General features: G+C 35.8%; 1 protein-coding gene across 1 annotated transcript; it reads right to left on the reverse strand.

Annotated features, from left to right (window-relative positions):
- Positions 1-1067: 1067 nt before the first annotated feature.
- Positions 1068-1943, reverse strand: LOC104766487 (uncharacterized). Its single transcript, XM_019241223.2, has one exon. The coding sequence runs from the start codon at positions 1766-1768 to the stop codon at positions 1220-1222; it is 549 nt and encodes a 182-aa protein (XP_019096768.1). The 5' UTR covers positions 1769-1943; the 3' UTR covers positions 1068-1219.
- Between the last annotated feature and the right edge of the window lie 14073 nt (positions 1944-16016).

Here is a 16016-nt window from a genome sequence, read left to right on the forward strand (position 1 = left end):
GGGAAGGTCGCTTATAGGCTGCAATTGCCAGAGGGTTCAAAAATCCACCCAGTGTTTCATGTTTCTTAGGTTAAAAAAGTATTAGGAGAGCATCATCATGTGATACCTCTTCCTGTCGATTTTAATGCTTCTGATGAGCTGGTCATTATGCCTGAGGAGGTGTTAGATACTCGTTATAACACAGAGGGGAAGTTAGAAGTGTTGGTGCATTGGCAAGGCCTTCCAAATTTCCCACATTAGCGCTTGAGGACAAGCTTCGTGTTGAAAGGGAGGTATTGATAAGCCGTATAATACCTATGTTAGACGTGCAGCACGTGCGACCGAAGCTTGAAGAGAGGAGCACGTGTTCAATTAGCCATATAAATACTCTGTGTTTGTTATTTTGGAGAAGGCATGTGATTTGTGAGTGTGTAAACAGAGTCATATGGACTACTGTGGAGTAAGAGTGATGTTCTGGTTACAGTTACAGATTGTAACAGAACCGATATAGAAAAGAGGAATCAATTCATAGTTCTTTTCTTATCAGAGTGATTCACTCTATCTCAATTCACTAGGTGAGGTGGAAAAAGAAAAGCTCAATTAAAATTAGTTTAAACGTTTTATCAAGCACCTTTGGATACAAGATATTCAGATCGTATAAATAAAAGAAATTTTGCGCGAATTGCTTCAATTCTAGTGTTCTCCTAAATTAAGCAATTATAATAGTCCCAACATAATTTAGCATCAATATATGGCCATTAAAAATTGCCATATTTGCTTTCTATTATGTTTTTTTTTTTTTTTTAATTGTTTACTCGGAAAGAAACCATTGCGAGAGAAAGTGGAAGTCTAGGCCTTGAACTCATTATGGAAACCTCAGGTGGTAAACTATTTGGATCAAAAACTTGATTATAATTCCATCTAAAATGTAGTATCGCAGCCAGGTCCACCATGTATCACGTAAATTATTGAACTACTAACAAAAATTAAATCAAACTTAATTACTCCGTTTTCAAGAAAAACAAAAGATAGTAGATTTGATATTTATCACAAAGGCATATATCATAAACCAAATTAAATTACCAACATATATATAACACAAAACAGAGAGCACAATGAAGTGCAAAAAAAAATCAAATATTAATTTACACTCACGAGTTATTCATGTGATACAACGAAATCCCGGATGAGGAAAAAAAAAGAGGTATAGAAAGCATTGAAGTCATTGAATGTATATAGATCAAGCTTTGATCTCAAACCTTGAATACTTAATGGATCCAATGGAGATATCGATTTCAATGAGGTTATCTTCTTCCATGAAATCGTTGAAGAGGTCAAAAAGCCTGAAATCTTGGACTTTGTTGTTTTGGAGATAGAGATGATTCTTATTACTGGTGTAGTGGTGACCAACGTAATGACCACTCGGTAAAGACAGCTCTATGAGGCTCTCATCATTGGGGATTGCGTTGTCTTCATTCTCACCATTGGTGGTTTCGGGATTTTCCTCCGATTTTGGTGTTATATCTTCAGTGACAACATAGTCTCGATCTTGATGTTGTTCTTGACTATGTTTTGATGATTGGAATGGGGGAGGAGGAAGTGAGACTGGGAAGAAGAAAGAGGAGAAGAACAAAGCGGCACAAGTAAGGATGAGATGCAAGAAACGAAGTCCAAGGATGTGAAGAAGCGGAGGGGCGAAGAGAGAGAGCCATGAAAAAGGTCTCTTCAACAAAATTGAAGCCAAACTCATTAAGCAGTACTCTTCTTCTCTTTTCTTCTCAAGATTCATTTCCAAGTACTCTCAAATAATATTAGATAGAGGAAACCCTAAAAAGGAAAGAAAAAAACCCTATAAGTGGGTTGATGTAAGAACTTAAGCACGTACTAGGCTTTGGATTCTTAATCAGAAAAGGCTCTGTATCTATATTTAGGAATAACATCAAAATGGAAAGGCTATTAATAGTAATACCGCCCGGCTATTAGTAGTAAAACCGCTCTAGGTAAATGCAGGATTGATTATATTAACGCAAACACAAAACCAGAAACCAGTCCATTGTTTGTTTTGCTTCGGGATTTGAGGAGCAACAGCTCCGACCTGCACTCACAACTCCCGATTCTCCAATATTTCGGAGTTACCGACTAATTATATAATTTCGAATAGTTTTACTCTCATGTGGTACTAATAGGCATAGTTTCTAACTAAATAAATAAAATGCATCTAACTTGTGAACTTTTTAAATAAAATTTGTCATGATCAGGATAATCAACCCACATTCAAACGTTTGTTACAGAAACCTTAGAGTGCTATTTGTTCCACATAAGAATATAAGATTATAATGAGATGGCCTAAATAACTTTTGGACAATTTATCTTCATTGTAGTACTCTTAAATATATATAGACTTTAAATTGCCCATTAATTTACTTATCAAAATTAGTAGATGTGTGCCCTGTGTAATATATCCAACAAATAAAAAACCAGAATAATTTGAGCATCTGAAATTGATTCTCTTGGAGTATTCAAAGGCCAAAAGCCTTGAGCTTTGAACTTGTGTACATTGTCCAAGGCATAGAAAGTTGGTAAGCCATGTGCCACCATCTGGCGTCATCTCACTTACTTCTAAACTATAAACTTTTGAGATATAGTAAAACCAAAGATAATGCGTCCACAATATAATCCTTATTAATATTTGTTTGTTTACTTCTTAACATTTAAGTGTGTTGAAATTATTCGCTACTTTGTTTTGATCCGTTAATTTATTTGGTTAAAATTGTGGAATTATGTAATCTCTTATAGAGGATTAATAATCTAATAAACAGTCGCCGATTCTTGAAGAGTTGATATCTAACTTTGGTAAATTTTCTTGAATTACTTTGAAACTCACAAAATAGCAAATTGGGCTCAAGATCACAAATAATTTATCACATTGATGTTTTAGGATGTACTGTTCATAACAAACGGACTTATGATTAATTATGGTCGTCAACCAATGGAGCTAGCGAGTCTCGTGTACAATGTAGAGTTAAGTTTGCCCCAATGGTCAGAACTAGCGTTGTTATGCAGATAAAAACCTCGAAGTCAATATTTTTCGTAATTTATCTTCTATCTTCAAATATATAGGTCAATTTTGTAAAATCAGAAATAGTACATTATAACCCGTTATTATTATCCGGTAAATTTGTAAACTGTACTATATATCAAACTAGGTTATATCCGGCGAATGCACAGATTCTTATATATAAAAAAACTTATATTAATTAATTTAATTTTATTTAATAACCATAAAAAGCAAACAAATCTAAATCTAAATGGCTTTAGGAAATTTATATTTTAATATATACCTAATTTAAATATAATCACACATACAGATCTCTTAATTTTCTTTGTTTTTTATTGTTTAACTTTGATAATAATTTTCATTAGTTTTTCTGAAGATTTGAGGTTTAAAATAATGATAAAATGAAAATTAACTATAATATTCAAATATTAATTTAATTTGTTCATATATGCTAACACATAACCTAAAGTATTAAATGAGAGAAACAAAATTATTCTCTATAAAATCATATGAAGTGCAAGCAAAACTTTAAAGTACAATTCCCAAAGATTAATTTTACTTTTAAGTCTCTTTTTATATTGTCCTCATTTTAATTTATATTGGTAGATTTAGTTAAAATTGTTTTATCTTTGTAGTAAAATTTAGATAGAAAATAGAATATTATATTATTTTTTATATAGAGAAATCCTTTTGAAGTACATATTTGAATTAAATAAATATAGCTCAATGATCTTTATGTAATTATATGTTTAAAAATGTATTACAATTTTGTTAGAGGTAAGAGTGAGTTAAGAAAAACTGATTTGATATTTCATAATTATATTACAAAATTTTCTTTCCTTAGAAGTTAGAACATTAAATATTTTTAAGAATCAAATAAATATATATATATATATATATATGAATATGTAAGAAATAATCTAACATCTAAAGTAAAGAAATAAGTAAATAAAAGCAAGAAGAAATAAAATGGAGAACAATGAAAAATATATTATTAAACTCTTACAATATTATCTTTATTGATGCAAGAACATTAAAAACAAAGAAACAAAGAAAATATTTAGGATTTGAGATATGGTGGAGGAGGATGTAAGAATGATTATTTAGAGGATAAGAAGTGATGGAAGTTACATTTTTCAAAAAATAAATTAGAGGAGTTATAATTATAATTGCTAGAGTATTTAACTGAAAGTGAATGGAGAAAACAAATAGTCAATTCATAGTTTATGTAATTTCAGTTACAATTTAGTACGAAAGTGTATATTTAAACTATAAATTATTGTATATGATTAAATATGTTGTATTTTAGGTTTAATTAAAAATAAATATTATATGTTTAAGAAAATAACTACCAAATAAACCAGTAAGGAGAGAGTAAAATTAGAAAGTATTATATAATATAAAAACATAATCTTCATTGAGTTTTCAACCAATGCAATAACATTTAAATATATATATATATATATATATATATATATATATATATATATATATATATATATATAGGATTTGAGATATGATGGAGGAGGATGTGAGAATGATTATTTATAGGATAAGAAGTGATGGAAGTTATGTTTCTCAAAAATTAAATTAGAGGAGTTATAATTATAATTGTTAAGGTACTTAACTGAAAGTGAATTGAGAAAACATATACTCAATTCACAATTTATGTAATTTCTGTTACAATTTATTAATAAATGTATATTTAAATATGTTGTATTTTAGGTTTAATTAAAAATAAATATTATATGTTTAAGAAAATAAACACAAAATGGACCAGTAAGGAGAGAGTAACTGAAATTAGAAAATATTATATAATATAAAATATATAAAATAATTAGGTAAGAAAATATTAAAAAGAGACCACAAAATAAATTTAAAAGAAAATTACATTACAATATGTCAGATGTCACAAAAAGGTTAAATATGAGAATAACTTATATTTTTTTAAATTAGATGATAATAATCAAAAATAGAAGAGTGTGTTTCTCATATTTTTAAATTAGAAAGATGAAACAGAAAAAGGAAAAAATGCCAACAAAATACATGACTTATTTACTATTTGCCAGAAAAAAATACGAACTTTTTTCGTTGCCAGAAAAATACTTAAACTATTTTATAGGTGATAAAAAAATACATGAACTATCTTGATTTTTCAATTTCCCACATATCATTGTTACGATTTTTAACGACGTTAACCTAATTTTAAAAAAAAGAAATATTGATTTAAGATCTCCGTTGTTGGTCAACGAAACACCATGAAAAATGAGGTGAGATTAATTAGGGTTTCTAGCGGTAATTGAACAGATAAGAGGGGAAGGGTGGGGAAGAGAGAGAGAGGCGAGAAAGAGGAGATGACGGAACTGTGAGATTCCGTCGGTTTTTGCTTTGGGAAGTCGAGATATTTTTGTGGCTCATTAACTATTTACAGCCTAATAATTACCTTAAACATGAGAGGAACAAAAAAAACAAAAGATTCATAGGTGCCACGTGGCAGATAGATAGAGCTTGCTTAGAGGGTGTGAGCCTACATTATTATATTAGATCAAGCCTTCACAAAGAAAAATCCAAATCTATTTAAATTAATGAACTTCTGTAGTATGGGCTTGTAAAAATGTTTAGAATGTACAGTAAAACCTCTATAAATTAATAATATCAGGACTATAATATTTTATTAATTTATAGATGTTTTAATATATTGATAAATTAATAATTATTAATCTATCCTAATAAATAGTTTTTTTCCTTTTCAGAGTTTTAAAAAATTCAAAAAAAAAATAAGATACTTTTGTTATCATTCACGTTTTTATAAATTTTTCTTAATTTATAATCTTGGATATCGTAATACGATTGATGTCAATAGTTTACTAGATTATTCTGGTAAAAATGATAAATGTTAGAAATTTAGAGTTTAGAAGAATTGATACTACTATCTTTAATTTAAGACTCTCCATAAGTTTTGGATGCAATTTAAGAAGACACGCCAAAAAATTTTGATGCAATGAAAAAAATTAGAGATGAGCTCTAACTAGAATGCATTAAAGAATAGACAAACAACAATAGATTTATATTTCACTAAATTTTTAGATTATTAATTTATGATATTGATGGGATCTTCTTTTTACAAAGAAATTTCAAAAAAATTATTATCTTGTTATTTTATTGATACATCGGTCCAATTCGGGACGGGAAAAATTTATTAATTTATAGCGAATATTAATTTAAAAGATATTAATTTATAGAGGTTTTACTGTACGTATTGCATATTTTATATATCATAAACCTAATTTGTATATTATGTAAATAGAAAATAAAGGTGGAAAAATAGCAACTTTGAGATTTTTTAATGGAAAACCCTTAAAATTACAGACTAGTGCCCAAAAAAAAAAAAAAAATGGAAATACAGCGTTCAATGGCAATATTCGTCAAAGTAGTATAAGCATGCCCTTGGAGCTTAACCTAAGCCTAAATTCAAACTTGTTATGCTTAAATCACCTAAATTTTTGTGGAAAGATTATCGAAAACAGTAATAATAAACTGTTATGAAGAAAAAGAATTTTATTAAACAAGATGGTTTGTACAATATATCTACCATGATAAATTTGATATAATGTAGCAGTATACATATCACTGATATTTAGAGTTTGTATATAAAGTTCATAGAAGTTTTGATAAGAAAATAACAAAAACGAAGTTCATATATTGATTTTTTTTTTTTTTTGGAGTCTTGTACTAAAAATATGATATAGAATAGTAAGACTGACTAAATTTTTGTAAACTTTTTCTATAGCTAGTAAAAAACATCATCTCTTTGTAGTAGTAATATAATAATAAAATTGAATATGCATTGACATTAAAATAAAACTTCCGATAAACTTACTCAAGTCATCTAGATATATATATTTTTTTTCGTCACTCAAGTCATCTAAATTTAAAGAAAATATGACACAAAATAAAATATATTAAGTAGAAAAAATAATTAAAACAGAAAAGTGGTAATAAACGCATAAATAGAAAAGAATATCTAATCTTGTTTCACCAAAGAAAAAAAAATAATATGTTTACCAAAAAAAGAGAAAAAAAAAACTAAAAAAGAATATAATATATATAATAAAAATTCCTACATAAAAGAAGGTGCCACTTGTCGGCTAGATACAGACATATAGCTAGGCTACATATTGTTTGCAATATAGGCTACAAAAAACCTTGAAACCATGAATCAATATTTTGATTAACTATATTTATCCAACTAATCTCTTTGATTAACCAAAGCTTTAGTAAATGGTCTCGAAAGGAATGTTGTTCACCTACACGGGTATGACTTTTTTTTTTTTTGGACAAATTAGATATATAAACACTTTTTATATATGCATGTCAAGGTGTTTAAATTCATCTAGCTCCATCAAACCAAAAAATATTATTATCAAACTTAACTGACCATAGAGATGAACTAAGCTAGGTGATTTTAGTTTGGTCAAAGCGTTACTGTGACATCTGGGTTTCAGGAATATGCGTAGAGATTTAAAATTTTTGACCATTTATATCATCAAAGTGTGTTTATCATTTCGGTCAATGGTTCTGAGAGAACTACAGAATTAAGCGTGCGTATACTGGAATAGTTTCAGGATGAGAGACAGGGACGGACCTAGTAAAAAATATTAGTGGGTGCAGAGATTGCTCTTAGGTGGAGTCAGAACTCTCCTCCGGTGAGCATTTTTGGGGTTAACTCAAACCAATTTGCCATTTGTCTTACTTAGTCCAATGTAACAGTTTTACGTATTTTATACTTACTGGGGGCAATTGCCACAACCAAACTCAACGTGGGTCCGCTATTGAGGAGAGACTTTCTAGAAAGTGATTGTCGAAACGATGCGAGTGATGACAAACACATGAAAAAATCATGTGGTGACGGTAAACAAGTTTTTAAAGTTTCCCAAATAATCAAACCGATTGTCAAAATTGGGTGGGCTCACTAAGAGAGATAGTGGTCGAGACGTTATATAGAGTCTCTTTCGCGGCGTATCCTCTCCATGATATAGAGAGTTCTACGAATGTAAGTAAATTCAATTACATCAAAACTAAGGGGGATAAGATGTTTAAAGCTATAGCTGATCCTTTATGAGATTGGGTGCCTGATTTTTCGAAGATCAAATCAAATACTGCGAAACAATATTTCCGCATTGGTGGTGCATGTGATTTGGGGTGATGGTATGGGCAGACAAAACTTTCATTTTACAAAAAAGAATTCGTTTGCCGATTTTGAAGACAAAAAAGATAAACATTACTTGATTAGTTAAATACCAAAATAAAAAGGTTTTGTTCAAAGAACCCTCTAACGAATTTTTTTCTTGCAACTTTACTCTCCAACAAAAATAAATGTATGTCAACGCTCTAAACTCAAAATAATAAGAATAATATAATGATATTATTTATGGTAATTTTATTTAATTTTATAAAAAAAAATAAAGTATGTGGTCGCTAAGTATGACAATACTACTAAAATAATTTATTTTGAAGATGTTGTCTTTAAAATAACAACAATTATGATAATATACGCGAGAATTTTACTTTATTTGATGCAAATAATAAAGTTATAATTTAATCATGATTTTATTAAAAATTTAATACTTCTAAAAAAAAATCGTATATGTTTGGAAGTAGAATTTGTTGTCTCTTCTCCTTTTTAAATGAATGCAAGGAAAATAAATTGTGACAAATACACAAAAGCGAGAGGACTCGATTGCCACACAATAGTAAAGCTTGTTTTAGGCATCTATTTTTATTTTTAAGGAGTACAATGACAGGGTCTTGTGATATCAGGCTAAAGTGCTATTACATAATATCATACGTGCTATATTCACTAAATCCACAAATAGGATTGCAAAACAGGTAGACAAAAAAAACATACATCACAATCAAGCTTAAATTCTAGAAAGAACATCAAGATGTTGCATAGTTTTTTTGGTGATTTATTATATCTTGATTAATGTTTAACATATAAACTACATCTTTATTATTCTTATCAATTATGTATGTCTAGTATTATAATTAAGATATATATATAGGAGTGATATTTAAGTTACAAATATTTTTCAGTTTTTGTGGGTCCACTCATATCCGACTTAAAGACTTTTTTACGATCCCTACGACACTATGATATTTTTTTGTGTTTTGTTCTTACTCGCACAGTTTCGACAATCACTTCCTGGAAGGTCACCCATCCTGAAACTACTCAGGTATAATCACCGCCTCTGCCTCAAATTCAGCTCAGGCTGAGTGAATATATACTTCAGGGTCTTATGATCTATAAACACATGTACCTTTGCACCATAAAGATAAGATCTCCAAATCTTCAGGGCAAAAACTACAGTAGCCATTTCCAAATCATAAGTAGGATAGTTGCCCTCATGTTTCCGCAACTGCCGCGAAGCATAGGCAATCACCTTCCCATGCTCCATCAACACACACCCCAAACCAACTCTAGATGCATCAGTATAAACCACATAGGGTTCTCCCTGCTCAGGCAGAGCCAACACTGGAGTACTAGTCAACATCTCCTTCAGGCTTGCAAAGCCTTCCTCACACTCCTGTGACCAAACAAAAGGAACATCCTTCCCTGTCAACTTAGTCATAGGACGTGCTCTGCTCGCAAACCCCTGCACAAACCTCCTGTAGTAACCTGCCAAACCAAGGAAACTTCTGATCTCTGTGGCATTCTGCGGTCTAGGCCAATCTCTGATAGCCTGGATCTTCTCCGGATCTACAGAAACCCCATCTGCAGACACAATGTGACCCAGAAAACCCATCTCACGCTGCCAAAAACTGCCTCAACTTAGCAAAGAACTTATTCTCCCGCAGCTTCTCCAAAACTGCCCTCAAATGCACTGCATGCTTCTCAGGAGTCCTGAGTCAGGACTCTTAGAATAAACCAGGATATCGTAGATGAAAATGATGACAGACACGTCCAGAAACTCCTGAAACACGCTGTTCATCAACCTCATATACGCTGTTGGCGTGTTAGTCAACCCAAAAGGCATCACCACAAACTCATAATGCTCGTACCTCATCCTGAAAGCCGTCTTCCTCACATCTGCCCCATCTATCGGTATCTGATGAAAACCTGACGCCATATCTACCTTGGAGAACCAAGTAGCACCTCTCAACTGATCCAACAACTCATCGATCCTAGGAAGAGGGTACTTGTTCTTCACAGTGACCCGGTTCAAACCCTGGTAGTCAATAAATAACCGGAAACTCCCATCCTTCTTCTTGACAAATAACACCGGCGCTCCTCTTGGTGATACACTAGGACGGATGAATCCAGTACTCAACAAATCCTCTAGCTGCTTCTTCAGCTCTGCCATCTCTGCTGGAGTCATTCTGTAAGTAGCCTTGGATAACGGCGTCGTCCCCGGTTCCAGTTCAATCGTGAAAGGATCAGACCGAGATGGTGGTAATCCCTACAATGACTGAAACACATCCTCAAATTCCTCAACAACCTGAATACCGCTAACCGTAGACTTCCCCACTGACTCTGGCATTGATATAGTAACCAAATAAGCCTCACGGGATTTCTCGATCATCTTCCCAGCCTGAATGCCTGAGATCACGAGTCTTCCCGAAGTCGGTCTAATATCCTGAAAAACCAACTTCCCTCTTGGAAGCTCAAACTCCACTCTACCCCGATGCTAATCCAAATGCACCATATGCCGATGCAACCAATCCATCCCGAGAATAACATCATATAACTCCACTAGACTGATAAGCAAATCCGCTGGCCACAACTCTCATGTGATCAGAATATCAACTCCTCTAGCTCGTCCAATAACTCTCAGGAACTTGCGTCCCGCAACTCTGACAGCTCCTGTACGCTCCCCGGGATCTCCTCTGATCCCAGCACTCTCTACACACTCTGGAGTAATGAAGCTATGAGAAGCTCCAGAATCAAACATAATGTGGGACTTAAATCCGCCCACCAACAAGGTTCCTACACAAACCTCATGTGTTAAGAACCTAACAGTTTATCACAGACAAACTTAAAATCTGAACTTACTAAGAATTCACAATGGGCCTGATGTGCCCTGGCTCCCTGCAATGATAGCATACACGAGCCGCTGTCGTCGGAGCACTCCTCTTGGGACAGCTAGCAACCTTGTGATCCTTGCTCCCACAACTGAAGCAACTCGCACCACTCGGCCTTTGCATAGCCTCCCACCTCCTCTTCGTTCCCTGCGCAGGCTTGCCGCCCTTGCTAGAACCTCCATGATGCTAAGCCTTACTAGGCTGAACTGCTGGACTAACCGCCACTGACTGTGCCCGGATATCCTCCACGATCTCTGCGGCAATCTCAACCAGCTCTACACGCGTAGCATAACTCCGTCCTCTACAGTGAACCCTCAAGTCATCACGTAGGGCCCTCATAAACCTCTTGATCTGAGCCTCCTTAGACTCCATAGCCCAACCCCCATAAGATAGAAGTCTACTGAACTCCAAGTCCGGCTCCCGCACTGGCCGCGTCCTCTGAGATAACTGAAGGACCTGTAACTCCAACCGGTCCAATGCCTCTCTCGGAAAATACTTGCGGTTGAAATCCCCCACGAAGTCAGCCCGAGTCATCTCCCTCTGCACTCTCCTAGCAGCCAATGATCTCCACCACACCTGAGCATCACCCAACAAGTGGTGGACCCCTATGTCCACCCAAAAAGCCTCAGGACATCTCAGAGTCTGGAAGTTACGTTCCACCCAACAAGTGGTGGACCCCTATGTACCACCCGAAAACCGCGCAGTATCGATGCCACGCATCTCCTTGAGCATAGACAAATAACGACTATCCCCTCCCACATCCGCAGCCACTGGCTGCCGCTCCTCCGCCACCACTGGGACACCAGGGACTCCACCCGCTGGGACTCCCACACCCGGGACCCTAACATCACCGGCTATTGGAGCATCAACACCGCCCCCTCCGGCCACACTCATGGAATCCTCCTGGACACCCTACGACTCGCCAACACCCTCAGCTGTCACAATCTGGTCCGCAGTCTCACTAACCGCTGTGACTCTGCCCCTACCATGACCACGTCCGCGTCCACGACTACGTCCGCGTCCTCGACCACGACCACCAACAGCACCCCCTCTAACCATTTGCACTACCATGAACAGAAGGCTAAGCACACAATTAACATAACACAAAAATATAAACTCACCGTGGAATCACACTATAGACTAACTCACATAATCAATCAAGACATGCATTCCCAAACATCACAACAGAAACCTAGTGAACCCAAACCTAGAACCGTAAGGGCTCTGATACCAAACTGAAACAAACGAAAACGACCCGACCCGTTTTTTTTTTTAAATAGATAAATAATAAATAAATAAATAATAATAATAATAAACTACAACTAGTGGTCCTATACCCACTAGCCACCTAACCACAATCACAACCAACAGCGGAAATAACCAATACCAATATCAAATTAATATCCAATAATAATCCAATAATAATCCAACAATTATAACATAAACAATAACCATAAATCAACCAACAGGAATCATATAACCAGCAACCTAACAATGTTTCTAATGACCCAACTCTAACAACCTAGCAATGCCAGACAACAACCAATCGAGTCCCTAAAACATCCTCCTCTTCATTGCCTTGACTCCACGATCAACTTTTGCCTTTACCATCAACCAACAATCAACAATTAACAATAACAAACCAGGACTCTGCATCAACCGACACCAGTTGGGGTTGCATCTACCGACGCATGATATGCATCGACCGATGAAAGGTTCACTTGCATCGACCGATGCTCCTATTGCATCGACCGACGCATGCTCGACATAGCACGAAAACCCTAAAGTTTTACGCGTCGTCCTCGCACTTGCATCGACCGACGCACAAAGTGTATCGACCGATACACATGCCGAGCATCGTTTTTCCCCAAAGCTTCTCGCCGGATCTTCGTTCCTACAACCACAAAACTCGTGATGATGCATGCGGAGGGCTAAAGTGACCAATGAGCGATCAAGCTCTTTGGCTATAAAAGTTAGCTAATATTCATTTGCTCCCTTATTCGAAATCTTACTTAAGAAAAATACTCTCCAAGCTTTGGTTGATCAATGCAAGGGAGCTGTTGTCGGAGAAGCTGACGGAGGTACTGGAAAAGTCGCCAAAGAACAAGAAAGACGAGCGAACCATCAGAAGTCACAAGAAGTAGAACAAACAGACTTCTCAGTTCAAAAATCTGTGAGTTGTGGTTGTTTGTTCTGTGAGATATTTCATAAACTCTCAAGTTTATGTACAGATCTATTGTGTGACTTAGAATAAAAGTTGCATGATAGGTCTTTAGAACTACACTGGTTTGTATGATGAGAATTCAGACTTGTTCTTAAAGAATCAGACCTAAAAATGAGTAGTAAGCACTTAGATTTATATTGCTCATGTAACTCTTGATCTTATGTTCTTGGTGAACGCTTGCATGCACGCACATAGATCTATTTGCCTTTGTGGTTTAATCATTCTTTAGGCTATCTCGATGATTTAGTTCTTAGAATTTAATTTTGTTGCAAATATTTGTTGTGAGCATTTTGGTTGCGTGTTGTTGTGTGGTAGCTGAAGAGAGATGTTTCTCTCATTTTGTGTGATTTTACTTATACTCGTTGATTTTGTGTTCAAATCCAAAGTCATAATATAAGTAGAATTTGAAGATTCAGTTCCATTGGAGTTGAATGTCCCGTGAGCTACCCTAGTGGTACTTACAATCTGGACAAGCTCGGTGTGTAGTTCGCGACTAACCCGAGGACCGCATGACGATATAGCCAAGTGTTTGTGTTGGTAACCTTTGTGGTTTCATCACTAGTGGTGTGTGGAATGGAACAGAAGTCTGACTCGGCCCCTAGGAGAGTTGAAGCGTCTAGTAGTAGCGAGTCTTTATTTATTTATGACTTGTTGATTGCTTAATGTTTATTGTTGCCATTTTGCTTCTACATTGCTTGTTGATTGCTCCTTGTTGTTTGTTGAAGGTGTAGAAGAAGGGACAGGTAGAAAGCATGGTAGGAGGATACTAGATTACTCATGACTCATTTTTTGTTTTGCAAGATAATGTCCGAGTATAGTCTAGACCCGGGGCAAACATAGGAAAATTGGATGGGAAAATTTGTGTCTATTTTTGTAAGATTATGGGATATTATTTATCCTTCTACAATGCGATATTTTGGAATGATTCCCTTGTCTTGGATTTACGTTTTGTTATCATAATTAATTTTAAAATTATTTCGTGCTAATAAAAGTAAATTGTTTTTTTGTTATAATTCATGACAAGTGAACTGATATTGGCCTTGTCCGGAACAACACAATGGTCCAGCCGACGAACGGTTGAAAAGCCTGGTAGTCAACTCGAAACCAGGGAGATTCGCTGAGGGTAGCTGGCTGGGAAGAAGAAACCCTCCTAAACCTCGACCGGTTTGCTTCGATGAAATTTCCCATAGTGGCGATCCGTGACCACTTTCGACTTGTCCGGCTGTAGAGTGGTTTTGAGGCGTCACAGTCATCCCCTAATAGTATGAGTCGACATGAATCCACACTCGTCTGGATTCGGCTCTGATATCACTTGTAGTGCCCCAACCGCCACTTCTTAGTGGAACCCATGTCCACTCCTAGTTCATGGATCCACCTCACTTAGTGGGGCCCATATCCATTCCCGGTCGGTGGATCCAACCAAATCCGATGGCCAGTATGCTACATCCGAGAGGCTTTTAATGATTTGTTTACCATCCTTACAAATTACCATATGATGTTTCATGTGTTTTTTCTTCACTTGCACGGTTCCAAAATCACTTCTCGGATGTTCACCCATCCTGAAACTACTCCAACATAAACAATCTTAACTATTGAGTTCTCTTACGACCCTTGCCGAAAAGATAATTGCACCTTTCTGACATAGATGGTCAAATCAATTCTTTAAAAGCTCACCGCATTTCCCTGAAACTGGGGTATCATAAAAATTGTAACACCCCACTACCATTATAGTTTATTGGGTCATTTTTCTATCACAATTGACAGCCCATAAAGGCCAAAAAATGCTTAAACGACAAAGCATCGTGTTGTGTTTTGGATGGGGGATCTGGAGATAAGGATATGTATCTCCTTCTCGGGGGGGGGGGGGGGGGGGGAACGCTGTTGGGGGAGGGTCGGAGAGGAAATCCTAGTGGATGTGGAAAGAGAAAGAGATCAAGGTTCATAAAGAGAGATATGGTATACATGTTATTGTGGTTCCACGTAGAGTTGCGGTGTCGTTGTTGTGTGTGTTTGTGCGACTTTGGATCGGGGACAAGGAGAGAGAGCAGACCAGAGCAGGGAAACCCTTGCTTATAGCCATCTCTTACTAATGGTGAAAGACGCAGAGCTGAGTCTCGCTGGTGGCATGGAAGGAAAAGAGAAGCGGATCTTTGGTGATGGTGTGACAGGAAGAGAGAGACAGCGAGGGAGTTAACATGTGTTCGTATTTTCTTCCGAGGCATGAGGATGAGAAGCAACCAGAGTTGTAGAGTCAGAGTTGTTATGCTGTTATCAGGAAAGAGAGAGAGACGCTGAGAAAAGAGAAAGCCGTGAGGAGAGAGAAAATAGATTGTGGGGAGAAGAGAGAGAACGAGACGCGACAGAGGTGGGGATGCCTCTTGGGGGTATGATTAGTCATGTCGTGGCTTGGTAAGCTTTGTTATTGGTGGGAGAAAAAAGATGGAGTGTACAGAGGTGAAATGGAGAGAGAAAGTGAAAGAATGTTGGAGATAAAAGCAGTGTGTAGGAACAACCTTTGGATGCTCGTCGGTGCTGTATCTGAAATTATAACAGAAACTGTGTGACATTGATGTAATTTCCATCAAGCAAATAGTTTAAAGAAACTGAGGGAGCTTCATTTGGAGTTAATCTCGAGGAGTTATGTACGTTGTAATTGATGGAAACTGTAAAATC

This window comes from Camelina sativa, chromosome 19 (genome assembly GCF_030686135.1).
Source record: "Camelina sativa cultivar CO46 ecotype springtype chromosome 19, ASM3068613v1".
Lineage (NCBI taxonomy): Eukaryota > Viridiplantae > Streptophyta > Magnoliopsida > Brassicales > Brassicaceae > Camelina > Camelina sativa.

Coding starts and splice junctions, on each gene's coding strand:
- LOC104766487 (XM_019241223.2), bottom strand. CDS start 1,768: ATGAATCTTGAGAAGAAAAGAGAAGAAGAGTACTGCTTAATGAGTTTG.